The sequence below is a fragment of the Lepidothrix coronata genome, unplaced genomic scaffold (assembly GCF_001604755.1).
Source record: "Lepidothrix coronata isolate B3197 unplaced genomic scaffold, Lepidothrix_coronata-1.0 Scaffold101, whole genome shotgun sequence".
NCBI lineage: Eukaryota > Metazoa > Chordata > Aves > Passeriformes > Pipridae > Lepidothrix > Lepidothrix coronata.
The window spans coordinates 1,123,811-1,144,148 of NW_016690281.1; the positions used below are offsets into that span (position 1 = coordinate 1,123,811).

A 20,338-nucleotide genomic window follows, 5' to 3' on the forward strand; every position below is an offset into this window, starting at 1 on the left:
CACTGGACACACCACCAGCTCCGGTGCCACCAAACCCCTCCAGGCACGGGCCGAGATCCATCCCTGCACATCCCACACTGCTCAGCACCAAGGACCAGGCACCTCGGGGTGCTGGTGCCTGTCCTCACCCACCAGGACAGTGCTGCTGAGGCTCTTCATTGATGGTTGTAACGAGGGCACAGGGAGCATCTCGCTTCCTGCACATCTACACTCGGATAGAGGCAAGGAGGAGAGGGCAGGAGGAGCCGGAGCGCTGCATCCACCATCTGCTCAGGCAGGCGCAGGGGAGACGGTCGAGGTTTATAAATACCTTCAAAGGCAGCGACTGAGACGGGGGAGCAAAGTGATTCACAGCCCAGGAACGGTAAAAATAGGCAGCCAGGGTGTGGGGTGGAGGAGCTGGAAAGTAGTTGGGGAGCAGCCGGGGGCTTGGGGAGCTGGCTGGGGGCTTGGAACTCACCAAACACAGAGCTGAGCCTTTCCTGAGATGGGAAGCCAAGGCTGCTGAAGGCTTGAAGTGCCTAAAACCCAGGGTTCCCACTGCCATGAGGTGCCTCCTGGACCTTGGTGCCTCTGCCCAGGGCTCCCAGGTGAGTACAGACAAGAGCCATCCCCAGGGTGGGACTGTGTGCCGTGGTGATGCTGCTGAGTGTGTCCGAGCTGCACCTTCACCCTCATCCCAGAGGAGGCACAACAGCTCTGCCCAGCCCCTGTTCTGCAGGTGAGACAGGGCAGGTTTACAATCTGCAGAAGATCCACTCTGAGCTCACCTTCCCCCCAGGTCACAGAATCACAGACTGTGCTGACTTGGAAGAGACCCACAAGGACCATCGAGTCCAACCCGTGGCTGCTGCCCCAGGGAGGCACCGGCACATCCTGCAGGGTGCAGGGGCTGGGAGCCCCGGGCTCTGCGCTGGCACAGCGTTTGTCCAAATGCCATTCCCAGTTGGCAACAACCAGCTGCCAATACCACCTGCCAGGGACTGTGCCAGGGCCACCATGCCAGGGGCTGCAGAGGAAGGAAAACACTCGGCACTTCCCCATCGGCCCTGGATCTCGGCACAAGCACCTTGCAGGGGAAAAGGACACCTGGTGTGATAGATGACGACAAGGGCACCAGGAGCTTCACGTTAAAACCAGCACCAAAGAGGTGCCCTTCCCCACAGCAACACAGCACACCCAGCTCAGAGCAGTGTGAGGCTGTGCCCGGGGACACGGCCATGTCCCCAGGGTGGCCGTGCTCCAGGGGTGACTGACCACCACGAGTGGGAGGGAGAACATGGCCCAAGCCCTGAGCATGGACCATCTGAGCCAAAGCCACCTTGAAGCATCTAGTGAGCAGCCAGAAAAGGTGAAGCTCCAAAGCTGCCCTTCATGCACTGACCTGCACTTCAAGAGTTAATTAACACAGAGCTGGCAGCAGCAGGAGTGACACTAATTATGACTGACCTACATTTTAGGGGGGGAAATGCTTAGACCTAATTAAAGTCTGCACATGGATCCAGGTGCTGCTGGACCAGGCTGGGAAAAAAAATGGATTTCCTGGGGTTTGGGTGTGGAACAGAGCAGGTTTCCAGGGCAAGGAGCTACAGAAATGCTCCTGCAGGCAGGAGACACAGCCAGAGCCATCCAGAGCATCACTCCTGCCGGACCCCTGCCTGCATCCCAGAGACATTTGCCAAGAGAAACTGTGGCTGCCCCACCCCTGGAAGTGTTCAAGCCCAGGCTGGACAGGGCTTGAAGCAACCTGGTCTAGTGGAAGGTGTCCCTGCCCATGGCAGGGGGGTGGATTAAGGTCTCTTCCAACCCAAACCATTCCAGGATTCTGAGACCCCTGGCTGCCCCCAGGCACGAGTTGGCTGCAAAACATGGGTGAAGAAGGCAAGCAGAAGGTAGGAGGAGCAGGATGGGAAAAGGCAGGATCTGGGGTGGGAAAGGGCAGGAGCTGGGGTGGGAAAGGGCAGGAGCTGGGGTGGAACGAGGCAGCTTCCAGCAGCACAAACTGGTGTGGTTCAGATGAATCAGATGCTCAAGTCTCCCCCCATACCATGGCTAAAAGACTTTCCAGCTTCCAATTATTATTATTATTTTTTTAAGGAGCTGCCTCAATTCCCTCCTGACAGCCTTTCCAAGGCACAGCTGGGGGCTGAGCTACTAATAAGCATCCAAAGACAAAAGATGACGTGTGTCAATGCACTGAGACATGAAATGTGCTGCCAGCCCTGCGGGCAATGGGAGTGCTTGTGGTGCTCAGGGCTCATTCCTCATCTCACACAGTTTGTTATAACAGAGGTAACACTCCCAGCAGCCTCCTGCCACACAAATTCGGGCAGGAAAACCATCCCTGCGACTCAGCTCTGCTGTTGCCCTTCCCAATTTCAGATTTTAATGTGTCTTTTTTCCTGGGGCGGTGACAATGTTATTAAAATCTCGTCTAGCAGGGGCTGCAGTGGAATGCCTGGAGTGCCTGGGCTGGAGAACACGAGGCTCCAAAGTTAAATAATCCTCAGGATGTCAGATAAACAAAGTTGGAACCTTGCAGATGTAGGAAAAATCAAATTACCAAGTGCAGATGGTCCTCAATTAAGAGCAGCATTATCGACACGCCGAGGCCCCGCTGGCTGCAGCCCTGGCACGATCCCACCCCCTGCCCGGGAGCAGCCATTTGGAAGCAGAAAGGATGGAGGAGAAGGTGATGGAACAAAACCACATTCCCCAAAACATCCACCCTGCAGCAGATGCTCCCACCCAAATCAAGGTGCTGCTGCCCTGCTCTGCTCTCGGGGCAGCTGCAGGATGGGGAACTGCCATTCCCCTGGTCCACAGCGTCCCCACGGTCCGGGTGAAGCCCACTGGGAACGACCAGCACAGCCCAGCCCAGCCCCAGGTCCCTGAGCCCACGCCAGGGAAGGCTGCAGCACCACCCAGGGTCAGAACCACAGACAACCCGGCCTCCCCCAGCTTTTCCACACATTAACTCATTAGGCAAAGCCTTAAAAGTTAAATTGGATACATGGATTAATTTGCTTCACAATCGAGTGGACTAATGGGAGCTGCTCACTGACACCGCTCAGGCTCCAACCAGGGGAGCCCCCACCCTGGCTCCCCGGAGCCTCTGGTGGCTGTTGGCTCCAGGAGCTGCCCAGGAGCACCCACCATCACCCACCCACCCGAGCACACACGGTGCCGGGGGCTCCACTTTTACCATGGAAAAGAACCCCCTCAAATGTCATTACTGGGCCTTGGAGGCAGCTCCTGCGGCCAAGTGGGGGAGAATTCCTGCCAAAATGGGAACAAATGGCTTCAGTGACTATGGATCAAACCAGGCTCCAGGCAGCAGCTGAGTTAATTAGTGGCAGTAATGAGCTGTGGGACTGACAGTGCAGCCACCCAGAAATGTCATTAGGTTGTGGTGTCACCCGGGGCAGGTGGCTGCCAGGTCCCCATCGCCGCTCAGGGGTGGGTGACAGACTGGGTTATCCTTTATTCTAGGAAGCCAGGAGGAACCCAGCAGCAGCAAACTGGCTGAAGGGATGCTGGAGCACCCCAGCCCTGTGCCAAGGCAGGACCTGGATCCAAATTCCCCTGCGAGCACAAATGCTCCTGTGCCAGGAGGAAATGGGATGAGTTGTGATGGGGCTGCAGCAGACACACAAATAACCACCACCTCCAACAGCGACTGCAAAAATAGATTAAGGATCGATATGGAAACCTGCCCAAAACAGCAGGACACTGCATTAAATTTGCTCGTTAAAACCCTGAGGTTTTCCCACACATGCGCTTGCGGCTGCCAGGGAGTTGGTCCTTGTGGCTCAGCATCTCCCCAGGCACAGCACCTGGCTCAGGGACATCCTGGCCCTTTGCCAAGGCCAGGGATGAAGGAGCATCCCCCCCTTTGCCCCCTCAGTAGAAATAGTGCTCCAGTGTTGGTCCCTCCAAATTCAAGCCATGCTCGTTCTGCCAGGCCATGGGGCAGCGGGTCTGGCACTGCTGGGCCATGCAGTGCCTCCATGGAAAACACAGCCAGCCCACCACTCCAGCCTGGGGAAAACCCTTTCAGGAGCACATTCCCTGCCAGAGAGCAAAGGGAACAGCCTGGAGCCTGCGGAAAGCTGCTGGGAACGGGGAGAGTGGGGCAGGGACACGGGCTGGATGCAGAGCTGTGCCACAGTGGGCTGGACGTGGTCCTGCCCCAGCCATGCTGAGCCCTGCTGGAAGATATCCCAGGCACTGGGAATCATATTCCTCCTCTCCTCAGCTATGCCACCACCAGAGACATTCCTGAGCATCCCTGTCACCCATCCCAGGGGAGACCTGGGTGGCCAACACGCCCGTACGGTTCCCTCCACCTCATCCCGTTAAGTCTTCCACTTAGAGAGAAATCCCAACCATTCATCTCTCAGGGCAGGTGATTAATTCCTCAGCAGCTCTGTGCATTTGCACTCTGCAGCTAAAAATAGAAACTTCTGTCTTGTTTTTTTCCTCCCCAGGCCTTGCACACTCCACACTCCCACCCGCAGTGGAGCTGCTCCAGAGCCAGCGCCGGTCCCCGGTGCCAAGATCCCTTCAGAACCCACGACGTGTCGGCACTCGCTGCTCAGTTCCTCAGCAGATCCCGTGAAAAGCAGATTAACACCATGTCACCTCCCAGCACACGGTACTTCCAACCCGCTCTGCTGCCAGAGCCAGCCCCGTGTCCCCCCCACACCTCCTTCCAGGGGTCACCACACGTGTCCCCTCTGCCCTGCACACCAGGTCCCTGCCAGGAGAAGCCACAAGCCCTGTCCTACATAAATGACCCCACCTGTGGTCTCCAGGTGGACATAGCCCCTTCCCCGCAGCACCCCAGGGATGTCAGAGCTCCAGCCTTTGTCAAGAGCCATGTTCACTACATTAAATCCCAATTAACATCTCCCTGGCTGCCAGCCCTGCAGAGATAAGAGCCGAGGCTCTTGTTGGAGCAGACACACTGAAGAATTAGTGACTTATCATCTTCTATTCACATCAGTCTGCAAATAAAAGGGTTTTCTGGCAAGAAGAGAATCCTGTCTTAGGGACAGATTAGAGGTAAGAGGATCTGCTTAGGATCATGCATTTTAAAGTACAGCCATGCTCTGCTTCTCGGCATCGCCCGCGGCAGCCACGTCCAGCATTCCTTCCCCTGCCCGGCTGCTCCGTGGAACCATCACAGCCCTGGGATGATTGGAGGGTGAGTCCCTGAGGGAGGCACAGGCAGGTGAGATGTGATGCTTTCAAGCCCAACAGGGCTGCTCAGACTCATCCCAACAGGCAGAAGTCACAGCCATGCAAAGCTTTGAGACGTCTCTGCCCCATCAGAGCGAGCCTGTGCCCCAGTCCTGCAGGCAGCCAGGGAAACTGGGGTTTCCAGCCTTAAAATTCCATGTTACAGCCACCCTTGGAGATCAGAGCCACCAAAACGCAACAGTCAGCAGGAAGGCTGCAGCCCATCCCTGCAGCTCCAACACATGGTCAGCTTCCAGGATGGGATGGAGCCCACGGCCACATCCCTCCTCCACACCCAGGGATGGGCTGTGCAGCTCCCCCAACACCCCGGGCTGCATTACTCACCCCTTCCATCTCTTTTTTCCCTACTTTATGATAGAAGAGATATTTTTAAAAATATCCCTGCTTACTTCCCAACCAGGCAGCCTTGGAGACAAAGGGGGCAGAGATGGCTCACGCAAATCGGTGCCAATACCGGGAATAAGTAACGTGGCACTCCACATATTTATCTTCATTTTCCTCATCAAGGACGCGCCACGCTGCACAGCGGGACAGGGATCTCCATGGAGCATTTGCTGTGGGATCATTTCTCATCTGCAGCAAACACGGCACCGTCAGCGCCGTGGGGATGAAAAATGGCTCATCAAGTCCTGTTAGACAGGGAGTCATTTATCTGAGGGGGGAACAAAGCCTTGCAGCACTTTTATAACCTTAAAGGTCTTTTCCAACCTAAACGACTCTACGATTCACCTCAGTGACTGCAGCCAGCCCCAGGTTGTGCCCTGGGCTGAAAACTTGCCTAAAGTTTCTCAGAAGACTCTAAAATCCAATTAAAAAAAAATCAGGGCTGAACATCCAGCAGCAAACACCCTGGCAGTAACACAGCATCATCTGCAGACAGCACTGCAAACAGCATTATTAAAGAGCGCTTCTCATCCCTAAAGAAAATAAAAACCCCAGAGACCTGACAAAGGAATCTGTAGCTTTTTATCCCAAGCACACCCATCCTTCACCTGCAGCCGAGGCAGACAGCTCCTGAGCGCTGTGCTCTTGCTGTGCAGCAAAGCCCAGCCCAGACAGATCCTTCAAAGGATTCAAGGAAAAGGGAGAGACTCAACAACTATAATGAGATTTTCTGACGGCCGTAGGAGTCCAGTCAGCCCCCAGGACTGGCATCCATCAGGTCCCAGTGCTCCCTGACAGCCATCAGGGGTCCCAGTGCTCCCTGACACCCAGCCCAACTCTGCACAGTGTGATGGCAGCAGCGACAGCAAGGGCTGACGTGCAGTGGGCTGAGTGGGCACAGCCCCTGTCCCAGCACCTCTGGCAGCTCCGGGGTGGTCGCTCAGATCCACTCACTGGTGGCACAAGGAGGAAGCCACAGCACGAGGAGCCCTCCCGATGCTACCGGCACAGAGCTGCACCAGCCCAGGCACTGTGGAGTCAAAGCTTTGATCTTTGCAAAGCTTTTCCTTCTCTTCAGCAGCAGTCCCAGCTCTCCCATTTTCTGCTCTACTAGAGCAGGCTCTTCCCAAGGTTTGGGCTCCACTGAAAGCCCCGGGAGATGGAGAGGTGTAAGGAAGCACAGCACACTCGGCACATCACCGGCACTTCCACACCGAAACCGTCCCAGTCAGTCAAACCAGTTTGTCTAATCCAACTCCACCATTTGCTATCCCAGTGTGGGGCACTGGAGCAGGGCTGCAAGCCAGGATTGCACTGGGAAATCACCCCAGGCAGAGAAAACATCCCAAATCCTGCCACTGTGGTTGCCAGGAGGTTCAGGCAGAAGCACCAGGATGGGAACACAGTGCAGACAGTGCTCCTGGACAGGCAGGTGCTCTTCCAAGACATTGCCAACCTTGTTACAAATAAAACTGGGCCAAACTCCACACACAGTTGCCTTGTTGCACGCTTGGAAAGCCCATCTTCAGCCAAGAACTCCAGCTGGAGCAGCTGGGTCCTCAGGAGAGGATTTCCACCCCTGCACTGGGCTACGGGGCCGATCCCCGGAGAATCAACCCCCCCAAGCTGCTCTGCTCCTGCTGCTCTTCCCTGTTGGAATAATTTGACCTCACATGTGTATTATTCAAGGGGGAAAAACACATCTGCGAAGCATTAACGCTTGCTTGGGAACAAGGTTATTTTCGGCACTGCCGAGCACTTCTCCCGTTAATTCATGCACATTTATAAGTGCAGCTCGTTAACATGTTGAAGGAAGTTCGGGCTGAGCCACAGAGACACTCACTGAGCTCCAGCCCTGCCTGGAGCCACCTCAGCGAGTTACCCCAATGCAAAGGGGCCTGGAGAGCACCCCCACACAGCAGGACCCGCTCCCCAAGTTCAGCTCCTCGGCACCGACTGATTAAAGAGCTCTGGGTGCTGCTCTCCAGGGTCTGCAACTCACTGGCACCACGCTCTGAGTCCTGTGAATGTCCCACACCCCAAAGCAAGGTGATGCTGTGGGAGCTGGTCTCCTCCTTTTATTGCCCCTCCTAACAACACAAACTCCTGCTGTCAGGCAGACAGCTGGGGTCACCCTCTCTCAGGGCTCTGGCGACCCCAGTCCTCCAACTGCTTTTTGCTGCAGGGCTCCTGCAAGGCAGAGATGCTCCATGGCAATACCCTGCAGGGATGCCCTGGAGGTGCCCTGCAGTCAGCCCTTCTCCCAAACACAGGGCAGCAGAATTCACCGGGAAGAGATTCCCAGCCCCACTCTGACCCCATCACATTAACCACGCTTCCCCAAGCCTCGCCAGCAAACCATGGTGGAGCTGAGGAATGAACTGGACAAGGAGCTGGGGAAGAAGGGGGAAGGGAACTGACTGTGGACAGGCTCCCTGAGCAGGACAGGGGGCCCTCCAGGCTCAGGACTCAGCACCTTTCAAGCTCCTTGGCACTGGCTTCAGGCCACACGTGCCTCAGCACTCAGAGGGAGAAGAGAATTCACTCATCTGAAACCTGGAACGTGTGATCTCCCGGGAACACGGGAGCCCCAGGAAGCCCACACCTGCAGCACAAGGGCTTGAGAGGCTTCACAGCCCTGGCTCCACTCCCTGCACACACCGTGAGCACACCGTGACCACACAGCCCCCACAGCCCTATGGAAGCACACAGGAGCAGCGGTTACAGCACACACCACACACCGGTGACAGATGCCCAGGGCAGTGTGACACGGCTGTCGCTGTGCCAGGGTCTCTGGTGCCACGGCAAGGTGCCCGGACGCGGCACGGGGGGCTCACCCCTGCAAAGCCGCATCCCCGGCAGCCCAGCAGAGCTGCCAGCCCTTCGCCGAGGCTGGAGCTGCGTGGGCTGGCTGGCACTGCTGCCAAATCCGGGCTGAGCTCTAAAAATTGACTCCGAGAGTAGCAACAATCCCCTGGTGCTTCCGCCGAGGCGCGCGGCACACGGGGCGACGGGAGCCCGCGGGTCACCGTGTGACCCCGCAGAGACGGTGCTCCCCCACAGCCCCCGGGAGCAGGGAGTGCTCACCCAGGAGCAAAGATACACCAGTGAAAGCCCAGACATCTGCCTGCACGGGAAGGGCTCCCTGTGCTCCCGGGAAAGGGTCTGTCCTGCCCCTGCTCTGCCCAGGGCACCGTTGTAAGACGGATGCTCATCCAGGGACTGTTCCATGCTGACAAGGAGGATGTCCCTGGACAGGGTCTTTGCTATGACCCCCCCAGCAGCGAGGCTGGGCTGAATTATTCACCCAGCCACGCAGTTGTGTTTTTCTTAGTCATCAGCTCGGAGGAAGCAGCGAGGCACAGAGGCACCAGTGGGACCTGCTGCTGGTGAGCAGCACAAGGAGCACATCCAACAATTCAGACCAAATTCAGCATCCAACAGAGAGCAAGGTCCTCACCAGTGGGGTCTGCACTCCCCGAAAGGGCTGGGGCTCCCTGGATGCCTCCAGCAGCCTCCTGCAGTTGGCTCTGGGGGGAAAAAGTCATTCCCAGGGAGTTGTTCCAAGGTTGGGAGCACAGGGCACAGGAGTGTCGGCACTAGCAGCTCTCCCAGGGAGGCAGTGCCAGGCGCTGGGGTCAGTCCAGGCTCAGTCCCAGTGAGGAGGAGCAGCAGCACTGGTGCTGGGGCAGGACCCCCACCCCTCCTCACCTTCCCCCGTGCCCGGCACAGGTCACACTGTGGGGGCACATGGCCCGGGGGCTCTTCCCCGATATCAGCGTTAATGCCACAAACCAGTGCCGAGGAAGAGCGCTCGCCCCGGGCGGTTGCCGTGGTGATGCTGCGCAGGCAAAGCTGGAAAAGCCAAAGACTCCATTTCCCCAGTGTGTCACTGGGCCTGGGAACATCAAGGCTTGGCAGGGAGAAGAAAAAGTCCCAAGACGTGGGCAGATGGCATGAGGGCTGGCAGTGTGGACACAGATGGATGGCTCTGTGGCATCCAACCCAAGCGGGCTCGGCTGCACTGATGCAGCTGGGCAAGGCTCTTCATCACTCCCCTCCTTTCAATAAATTAAATAGAAAACCGCCACACAAAATGGAACTAAATCTGTCCAGGTGTTCCCTCCAGGACCAGTTGCATCCTCAGAGACATGCTGACCACATTGCCTCCCCTACAATCTGACCTTCCCTGCCTGCTGACCTCCTGCAGACAGCAGTGACCCCAGCCCTGTCATACCAACATCTTCCTCAGGCTCTGAAGCATCACTGAGACCCCCAGAGCCCTCTTTGATGACTCCTCACCCAGGGACAACCACAGCCCAGGGCAATGGACATCACCCCTTAGGGCTGAAGCAGCACAAGCTCCCAACACACACTAGTTATGATCAGGGAGAAATGTTTTTTTCCCAGTGCAGGCATAAAGATGAATTCTTTGCTGTTGCTTCCGAGAGATTCTCCAATCCCTCAGGGCAATGACTCGGTGCTGAGCCAGGATTTAAAATGCTGTATGCCCCTGGTAGACAAAGCTGTGTGAGCTCCACTGCTCCGCTGGAGATCCCTTGCCAGGGGAGCCGGGCAGCTCCGGAGCCCTGGGATGAGCCAGGAAGCACACGGGCAGCGTGGTGCAGCTGAGCACCACCCGGCTCTGGCACACGAGGGCACAGCACTGAGCCAGCCCCTGCCCTGAGCCAGCCCCTGCCCCAGGGCACAGGTGTCCCGGTGGTGCCAACAACAAAATATTTTGCTTCTGAAGGCTCCGCAGGTAAACAAGCCCTTGATCCCTAAATCCCCCATTGCCATAGGAACAGTGTGTCCCCCACTGCCATCCAAGGACTAGGACAGCTGCTCAGGCACACACCATGCTGTGGCTCCTTCCCCCATAAACACAGCTATAACCCACTGGATGGGGTTGTTTTTCCCATGTTTTTCCCTAAGGGGGATGATCTGCTGGCACTCACTGTTCCAGGCTCTGGAGTGGCCGATGTCTGCCCTGCCCCTCACCATGGGGATGCTCAGTGTCACCCTCACAGGGTCTGGCAAAGCCCCACAGATGGGACCAACTCAACCCCCGTCCCCACGGCTCAGGTGACAAGGAAGTGGCTCTTTGGGGAAAGGACAAAGGGAAAGGTGGTTTTCAGGGAAGGACAACGCACAGTCAGTGCCCAGCGAGCTCAGCTGGAGTTGGCTCCCACCACTGCAGCTACTGCTGAACCTGAGAGCAGCACCTCCCCCTTCCCCACGGAGATCATCAACATCCACTCTGGGAATAACCCAAAGCCCACTGGGGGCAAATAATTAATTAACAAAACGAGGCAGCAGCACTGCGGAAAGGCAGTGAGGGCTCAGGGGATCACAGGGGCTGAGCAAGGCAGAACCATGAGACAGGGATGCTCCTAATGGCCATCCCGAGGGTAGCCAGGGGGTTAGAGGCACCCCAAAACCCACCTGACCCCCTTTCCCAGCCACTCTCCATCTGCTTTCAAAGAACAACCCAGTTCTGCACAGCCGAATTCAATATTTTATCACAAATAAAAGATGAAAGTGAAATTAAGCCAAATGTATTCCATTAAATATTCAAACCATTTAGACTTACTCTGGGCCCATATAAATGTTTTATAGCCAATAAAACACTCCCTCACAGGTCCTGGCACCAGGAGCAGACCCAGCCTGGCTCAGCACTGTGGTAGTGGATGCTCCAGAACCCAGACTGGCCTCACCAAGGCCAATTTCCCACCTGGCAGCACCCAGAGAGGCACTGGCACAGCACAGCCGTGTGCCCACAGCCCTCCTGCAGCCCGACCTCCTCCTCACCCTGCTCCTGCACCAGGATCCTGCTGAGCTGGAGCGGGGCAGGGAGTGGGGCTCTGACCCACAGCCCTGGAGACACTGCAGGTGGGTGGGAATTGCATTTTCCAGCAGTTTCCATATGTCCATCCCCATCCTCTAGCTGGGTTTTGGGCTCCCACATAGTTCAAACTAGGAGGATACAGAGGCAGGTTACGGTGAACACCTTGACAACCACCCTCCTTCCACCAGCAGCTCCCAAGTGTATTTTTTTCCATGCCTGTGTCCTGGCTCTGCAGCACCCGAGCATCCCAGGCCTCCCTGCTCTCCCTGAGCTAATGCAACCCAGTATTTCAACTACCTCAGACCAGGACAGACCCATGGGGACACCAGCTATCGGTGAGCACCACGAAGCCACTGGGCACCAGCAGGGATGCAGGAGCCCGGGAGACACCTGTGCCCTTCCAGAAGCATCTCCCAAACTCCACATCCCCAGCACTCTCATGTCAGATGAAACAGATGCAAAATTCCACACCCGAACTATTCCAAGTGGTATTTCCAACACCGAGGGGGTGGGAGAGTGGGGAAGGCATCTTCCCACCATCCTGCAAAGAGGATTAAACTGGTTAAGAGTTTTCTTAACCAAGCTCTGGGGCTTGCTGCCGCTCCAGCAGTTCACTGAAAGAGCAGCTCGAGCACTTCTCTGCTTTGAAGACATTCATCTTATTTCTCTGCCTCACCCAAGGCAGGAATGGAGCCTGTTGTCCACCGGGATTACCGCCTGCACATGGGGGTTTGCATCTCCCTGGTGTGCTGCAGAGCTGGGGGTTATTATTTTTCAAATGCAGGAGGCAAAGAAAGATGAATAAAACACCAGCAGCTGTGAGAGGAGCGGGCGCAGCCGCCACGGGCACCGCTCGCAGCATCTCTTGGCAACTGAGCCCCTGCATGCAAATGACAGGAGCTGCCAACTGCAAAGCTGCGAGTGTCCCTCTGCAAGGGAGGAAGCAGCCACTGACAGCAAAGCGGGGCTCAGCTTCCCAGGAAAAATGAATATTTACTCCCCTGAGAGCCCGTGCTGGGAGCGGGGAACAGGGACCAGCAGCAGCTGGGGAGAAGGCGTCGCCCTCGGAGCCACACACGGCACAAACAAGTGAAATCACAGCGTGTTCCAGCTGACAAGCACTGCCCTCCCTGTGTAGGGCACCGGGATCTGCCTCACCTGCTGCTGCATTCGGGCACACCTGGTCCCTATGGCACCAGTGATGGCATCGCATCCGATCCCTGAAACCAGGCAGTGGAAGCACTGCAGGAATAATCAGGTAATCCTGGAATGGTTTGGGTTGGAAGAAACCTTAAAGACTATCCAGATTCACCCCCCTGCCATGGGCAGGGACACCTTCCACTAGAGCAAGTTGCTCCAAGCCCTGTCCAGCCTGGCCTTGGACGCTTTGAGGGATGGGAAGCTCCTCTGGGCAAATTGAGCCCAGCTCTCCATACAGTGAGAAATGCAAAAATATGAAATCAGCTCCTGGCTGCTGTGAAAATTCATCCAGCAATGGGAGCTGCAGAACAAACCAATTTCAGACAAAGAGCTGGAAACACACACAAATACGGAATGGTTTGTGTTGGAAGGGACCAACCTAAACCCACCCTGCTGCAGCAGATCCCCATCCTGACCCCACACACATCACAGTGCTCGTGGCAAAGGAGAGACTGAACACTCTGCTCAGTGCCAGAGTCCCTTCCCTCCAACATCCAGGGCTAATTTAGTATAGAAAGACATGCTGAAATTAATTTATTTCTATTTCTTTCTTCTGGCCTAAGCAGCTCCCCTCCCACTTTTTCCAGATTGATCCATCAGAAAATGAGCCCTGCTAATGCTCCATGCCAACCACTGAGATAAAAGCCAGCCCTCGGCTTCCAGGAGCCTCCAGGTTGCTCCAGCCCTTCCAAGGGAGGCACCAGGCAAAGGCTGTGATGAAGCATCACTTAGAGGGCAGGGATGTGGGCACCTGCTGGGAACTGGAGCATCTCCCCAAGGACAGGCATTCGGGTGCCCACTGGGGACCAGCAGATGCTCAGGGCATCCACAGCCCCCTGCCCTGAGCACATGGAGATCCAGGACCAGTCTTGGTGAATCCAAACCATGGTCACTGTTCCTCTGCATGGCAGGAGCACATCTCCCATCCTCCTACAAAAGCTCAGCTGGCTGCTCGAGGCACAGGCGGCCGCCGAGGGCTGGTGGAAGGTGCACACACAAACACAACAAAATCTCATGGAAAAAAAATATTATACACCGTTGATTCCACCCCCTGAGTAGCACAGAGCTGAGTGTAATCAAGAGTCCTTAGAGCTCAGGGCCACCGGTGGCAGGTTTGTTTACAGCACAGCAGCCGTCCCGGCAGGCAGATTATCTGCGGCACGGCCAAGGCTGGAACTCGGAGCCTCCCGAGGGGACTGCGGCGGGGGCAGCAGCAGAAACCCCCCGGGCACATCGGTGTGAACCGGTGGACATCAAAGCTGAACCTTCAGAGGAGGCAATGCCTATGTCTGCTCCCTGCTCGGGCAGCCCGGAGCTGTGCCGAGGCGTCGGGGCTCCCTCCTGCTCCTCCTCTTCCAGCAGCACCAAACTCGGTGCCAGGAGGATGCTGGTTTGCTCCCCCTCCTCGGGGCAGCAAGTGAGGAGCCACACCACGACACACCTCGGAGAACAAGAGAAGCCACCCTGCTCTGAACTCCACCAAAAAGTGCTTCCCAATGGTTTCATCCCCCTGATTAACACAGAAACCATCCCCCCTGCTAATGCAAAGAAGCTCATTAGCACCTCTTCCCAGGGAGAAAAGGCTCATCCTTAATTTTATTTTTCTTTCATGTTCTTCTCCTTTCAGGTCCAATTAGAACAAAAATCCTCACCTGCCTGACCCTGCAAAGCTCGGGGCTGTGAGCACTGGGCTGGGCAGCCCCAGGGAGCCGGGATGTCATCGGGGACAGGGACACGGTGGGCTCACGAGGCCCTTTGGCTTCTCTGCTTTGGCAAGACCTTCCTCCCGTTAGTCAGCTGTCACGACAGGACAGAAGTCCCACTGGCTGCTCAGCTTGGATTTCTGTCGAGGTTTCTGCAGAGTTGCCAAAATTACAGCAAGAGGCAGCTCCTTCCGTGGCACTGAGAAAAATGGGATTCACACCCCTGAGGGCTAATCCTGCTCTTTTCCAGGAGCCCCTTCTCCCTGGAATCTGAACATATGAAGGCAGGAAAGCACACATGACCTGCCCAGAGAGCTGCTCTGCCCTCACCGGTGGAGATCTGTGGGGAGAGACCTTCCCCAGGAGGAAGAAGACCTTGTGCCATGGCTCGGAATGAATTATTCCTTCATGGGAAGGAATAATTAAGCCCCTTGTTATATAGTAATGGCTGGAAACCCTGAAGGTGACAACTGTGACCCAGACACCGGAGACAGAGAGGGGTTTGCCCCCCACCTCAGGGTTTTCTCCTCAGAGGGAAACAACACAGTAACTCCAACCATGTTTCTGCCGCTCCAAGCAACCCCCTGCTCAAGATCCCACACACCCACAGCATGGGGGGATCACCCCAGCAGAGCAGCCCCAGCCAAATCCTCGGCTGTGGATACCCTGGCATTGTCCTGGCTGAATGCTGAGGCTGGAATTTTCTCAAGGAGCTAAAGATGCTCCCCCAGCAAGCCCAGTTTTCACAGGAAGGAATGTTGAGGACTTGACACCTCCAAAGCTTGAAGCCAACAGGTGCCATTTTGATGCCTTTTTTAACAATACAATCATCTTTATTTCCCCAGCATCAGTGGTTTGTTTTCCAAATACATTCAGATCAACATCCTTCTTTGTTTAAGAGATGATGATAAACAAACACGATGTGGGAGGCTCTCCCTCACATAAAACAGTAGGAGGGAACAAACCTTGGGGGCCATTAGGAATTGTAATGCCAGATTAATTTTAAATGGATTTCTATTCATTTACATTCACTCAGGCCTATGTAATCCATTAGCTTTGCATGCATCTAATGGCTCAACATCCTTGAAAATGAGCAATGGATCCTGGACCCCCGAGACCAGTGGGTGGATTGGGAGAGGAGGCGGATAGTGACTGGGTGGGCACAGGGGCTGCTCATCCCATCCCAGGGAGCCTGCAGGGACCAAGTGGCAAAAAGAAGAGTGGAGATGGCCCCAAAAGCAACGTCAGGAGTTGGGCAGCTCTGTCCCTGGGGTTTCCCCAGCTGGGATGGGATCCAGGGTCCCGGCAGGTCCCGGCTCCCGCAGCCAAACAAGGTCACACGTGCACAGGAGTGCAGCTGCCACACGCGCTGGCCTTGGGGAGGTCCCTGCAGTCTCTGCTGCCAGCAAGGCTCAGAGACTGCCACAAACACTGCCACAAACCCTGCCAGAACCCCGCAAAGCACCGAAATAAACACTCTGTGCTCGCTCAGCACCTCCAACACCAGGCCAAGAGAGCGCAGCAAACCCCAGCGACGTCCTCCCACCCCAGCCTGCCTCGCCTGAAACAGCCTCATTCACTTCAGCCAGCAAACCCCAAGCAAATTCTGGAATTTTGGAGAGAAGGAGCTGCCATGTGACAGTTTTCTGATTAGAAAGACACAAATTAAAACCAGCAGAAGCCTCCAGCGTTGCCACCCCAGAGCATCATCTGCACCACGGTGCCAACGGCGAGAGGGACAATTACACAGCACCTGCAAACAGGATTATCTCAATGGGAACAGAGATGCACATCAAAAAACTATTTCCATGTCCCCCCAAAATTATGAGTGCCTTAAAAGGATGATAATAATGAGTTTTAGGGCATACACATGATCTTCCCCACTGCATAATCTCCCCATTTCAGAGCAATGTAGCTCTAGCAGCTCTGTTAGAGAAGTAATTTAACCCTAATTTGATTGCTTCTCAGTTACAGTAGTTTCAGTGCTCTAATCAATAAGTCACAGGGTTTTACGACTGCCCTTGGTATATCAATCATTGCAATCGGTAATAAAATGCTTTTCATCTGAAGAACACCTGAAATACTGTGTAATTACCTTTGTATAAAATTACAGACTCCAATTTACCCATTTCACCTGCTGCAGCCAACAGCCTCGCTCGGCACCAAACATCATTTCCTTCCTAAAGGCTTTCTGAGCCTTTCTGAGCCGTCCTTCATCCCTTCCCATGTCACTGCAGCAGCGAGGTATTACTCACACCCCACAAAACAGCAGGTTACAAGAGACACCCATCTCCCAGGAATCCTTCAAGAAAGGGAGAGATCCAACCCGAGACCACAATGTCCCCAGGCAGCCACAAGGTACTGATGGGGAAACATGGCCAAGGGAAGGTTTCAAGGCCCCCGGCTGGCACTAAGGTGTCCCTGCCTGGCAAAGGATGCTCTGGGCACACCAGGCCATTGCAGGGCACGATGTGTCTCCCCTTCTGCCCCCTCAGCCACCCCATTACCCCTCGGTCAAGCAGGTTCCTGCTGTCCTCACTGGAGCCATACAGCTCTGACACACTGACGGCAGGACTCTCCCAGCACTGGGATGCTCTGATCACAGACAAAACAGACATCTCAGAGACCCCTCAGCACAACACGCCCCCAAGCCAGAGGGAGCAGGGCCACCTGGCACCAGACCCCCATGTCGGCACCCCAAAGCTGTGCTCAGGAAATGTTTCCAGGGAATTCTGGTTCGCGTCAGTTTTGGTTTTGTTTCAAGAAAAAAAACAAACCACTCTTATAAACACTGAAAATGACTTAGGGAAATATTTTCACTGGCAGATGTCAGGCCTCAGCAGTTCTTACAGGAATTATCCCCAGGATCCTGAGCAGAGGACACGCTCCCCCATCCCTGTGCAAAGCTGTAACAAAGAGGCTGCTGTGCTGCCGCCACTGCCATCAGACCCCGAGGTGCCCCAGGTGGAGCTGAAACAGGTCAGGGTGCCGAGGTTTAAGTCCTTGGAGGAACGTTTAGTTACTCCTCTGCAAAATCCATCGCTCACCTGCCAGACCCCCAGGCAGGGGCCAAGAAGTGCCCCGGGCACTCACCCTGAAGTCGATTCCCACGGTGGAGATGAAGCTGCCGGCGAGGAACGCGCCGTCTTTGAACCGCACCAGCAGGCAGGTCTTGCCAACCCCGGAGTCGCCCACCAGCATCACCTGGGAGGGAGGGAGGGGAGTTAGACTCCAGGTTTTGGGAAGGAAGCCCCCTGCAGCCATTACCCAGCTCCATCCCAGGAGCAGGCAGCAGATCCCACACGCTCGAGAGGAACAAAGCACATCCAAGAGCAATGGACCCAGGGGAGGGTGGGGGGCAAAAGGGGGACTCGCAGCAGAATGATTCCCCATCCTGCACCATGTGTGTCCCTGAGCACTAGCTCAACTCAAGACACCTTACCCCAAGCTGTACTTAACAAGTCCTTCATGGGGGCACAAACCCACCCCTGAAAACCAAGAGGTGCCAGCTGGGTGACACAAGCTGTAACCCGACGGCTGCAGGGCCCAGGGGCTCCCCAACACACCCACAAAACACCCCACCACTGTGGGGCTTTCTGGGATGTGGCACCACCCATGGGGAGACTTCAGGGAGTCCCCAACCATAAGCGCCAGCTCCAGGGGTGCATCAGCCCTCTGCAAGCAACTGCCTTCAGTGGGACCCACACACGCCCACAGCTGCCCTCCTGGTCCTCTGCAGATGCCAAGGGAGCAGCTCCCGGTGCCCCTGCCTCAGTTTCCCCACCCAGCAGCTGCCCTGGGTGCAGACAGGGCAGGCAGCCCCCTGCCACAGAGACCACGGCAGAGCTGAGCCTGCTCCCAGACACAGCTCCCCAAAACCTCAGCCCAAACCAACAGGCCCCCTGCCCCCTGGGGCACCGAGCTCTCTCCCCTCAGTGGGATGACAACTTCCCACCACGAGAAATCTGGGACCATGGAGCCGGGCTGTGTGAGCTCCTTCTGCACCTGCCACGGCAGGTTCCCTCTCTCCCAAGGTGCTCCCATCAGCCTTCCCAGAGCCATTAGGCTGTGACAGGGTTTAAATGGTTTTAAGGCAGGGACTGCCCTGGGTAACATCGAACCCTCCCAGGAGCCATCCGAAGTGGCAAATGCCACCCTGGCTCTGCAGCTCAGCCCTGAGAGGTGGCAGCAGCCCCAGGTGCAGGTGTAGCTCATTTTGGGGCAGGAGGGCTCTGCCCAGGAGGGCAGGATCCAGCCACAGTGCCCCAGCCCCCACGGTGCAGAGCCCCACACACCGAGCTCTGGCACGAGGGTTGAGGGCAGCCAGCGAACCACGGGTGTATTGGTGCAAAGCCAAGGGAAGGGGGGGAAGTCAATTTTAGTACAAAATATTGGGGTTCTTTAACTTTCCAGACCTCTCTCTGAAACAGGTGACCCTCAACAGCGGCTTCTCCCCACTCAGCACCACCAGTGCCTCACCAGGCATGCAAAGCACCCGGGGCCAGGATGCAGCCCCGTACCCAGGACCTGCATTTGGCCACTGCCTCAGGCAGAGCTCAGGAGCCTCAGAAGAGGGGCAAGGGAAGGAGAAAGTTTAACAAACCAGGTTTTTACTGGATACAAAGCAGTTTCTCTCTGCCACTGGTTCAAAATCAGCCAGACCGTTAGCAGAGGTTTTGGCTAACTGGGGCATTTGGGCTTCTCTGAGACCCATTTGGCTCATCCCTGTGCCATGGGCACAATTCCCAGGGAAAGCCACAGCCTGGGCAGGCAGAGGTGAGCCCCAGGAGCCAGGAACCAGCGCAAACACGGAGGTGGCTCCATTTTAGGGAAGCCGTTAAACCGTTACTGCAGCTGTATCAGGACCAACCGCCTACCAAAGCAACCAAACCCACTTCTGGAACACCCCTCACCTCCTACCCCACATCCCAAACCTTAACACGATAGCCACACCAACTGCCACCGGCACCGAGCTCTCGACACCACACACCGCGGCAGGACCTGCCCCAGCAAAGCCCGCGTTCTCCCGGCTCAGTCCCCCACGCTCGGTTACAGAGATCCGTGTTAGAAGCACAGCCAGAGCGTTTGCACCGAGTTGTAGCCTCAGCCAAAATCACTAAATGAGCCCCCATATTGCTAAGTGCGCCCTAAAATCATCAAGTGAGCTTCAGGCTGGGCTTGCATCAGGTCGTATGATGAAGTGGGGGGGACGCAAATTAATTTGTTCTGTGACTCTCTCGGCAGGATCTGAAGCAGCGAGAAGAAGCCATCTGAGCCCAGAAAGCTGGAGACATCTCAGCATCAGCCAGAGCAGACTCGATGCCACTCAGGGGGTGCCATCACCCCGCTCACAGCCCCGTTTTTTGTAGGTTAAAGAGGAGCCGGGAGGCCACAGCAGCTCCCCGGAGCAGCCTCTGGCCATCACTTGCACAAGTCCCGCAGCAGCAGCCCCGCTGCCGGGGGGCTCTGCGAGCTCAGCCCCCGCTGATCCCGACCCTGCCGCCCCGGGAGCCCCTGCGGAGACCCCGACCGGGCGGCTGCGGACGGACGGGATGCCGGGGCTCGGAGGGAGGGAAGCAGGGATGCAGGGATTCAGGGAAGCAGGGATGCAGGGATCCAGGGATGCCCGCCCGGTCCTGACCGCGGGAACTTCGGGGACGCTACAGCCGACCCCGCACCCGACTGACCCCGCGCTCCCGGACCCCTCCCCGCAGCACCCCCGGCCCCGCACCTTGAAGGCGAGGTCGTAGAACTCTCCGCTGCTGCTCAGCGAGGGCCGCCCGGCCGCCGCGCCGCCGTTGCGGGGCAGCTCGGGGGCGGTGGCGGAGCTCCCCCGGGGCGCGGCGGCGGCGGCCCGGCCGGTGCCCTGCGCCGGGGGCAGCGCGGCCGAGGGCGCGGCTCCGCCGCCTTTGCCGCGAGCCGCCTTCTTGCGCGACAT

The 20,338-nt window shown here is 56.6% G+C and overlaps 1 protein-coding gene across 4 annotated transcripts in view; it reads right to left on the minus strand.

The window, feature by feature from the left end:
- The window catches only part of RAB26 (RAB26, member RAS oncogene family), a 28,069-nt gene extending 7,731 nt beyond the window's left edge, over positions 1 to 20,338 (minus strand). Inside the window, exons 1-2 of one of the 4 annotated variants that reach the window (XM_017823284.1) lie at positions 20,132 to 20,338; positions 17,494 to 17,604 (exon numbers count right to left, since the gene is read on the minus strand). In XM_017823284.1, the coding sequence (XP_017678773.1) occupies positions 17,494 to 17,604; positions 20,132 to 20,338 (318 nt within the window). Of the gene's footprint in view, positions 1 to 17,493; positions 17,605 to 18,815; positions 18,946 to 19,003; positions 19,236 to 20,131 lie in introns of those variants that run through there. The other 3 variants (XM_017823287.1, XM_017823285.1, XM_017823286.1) reach the window with 3 other exon arrangements.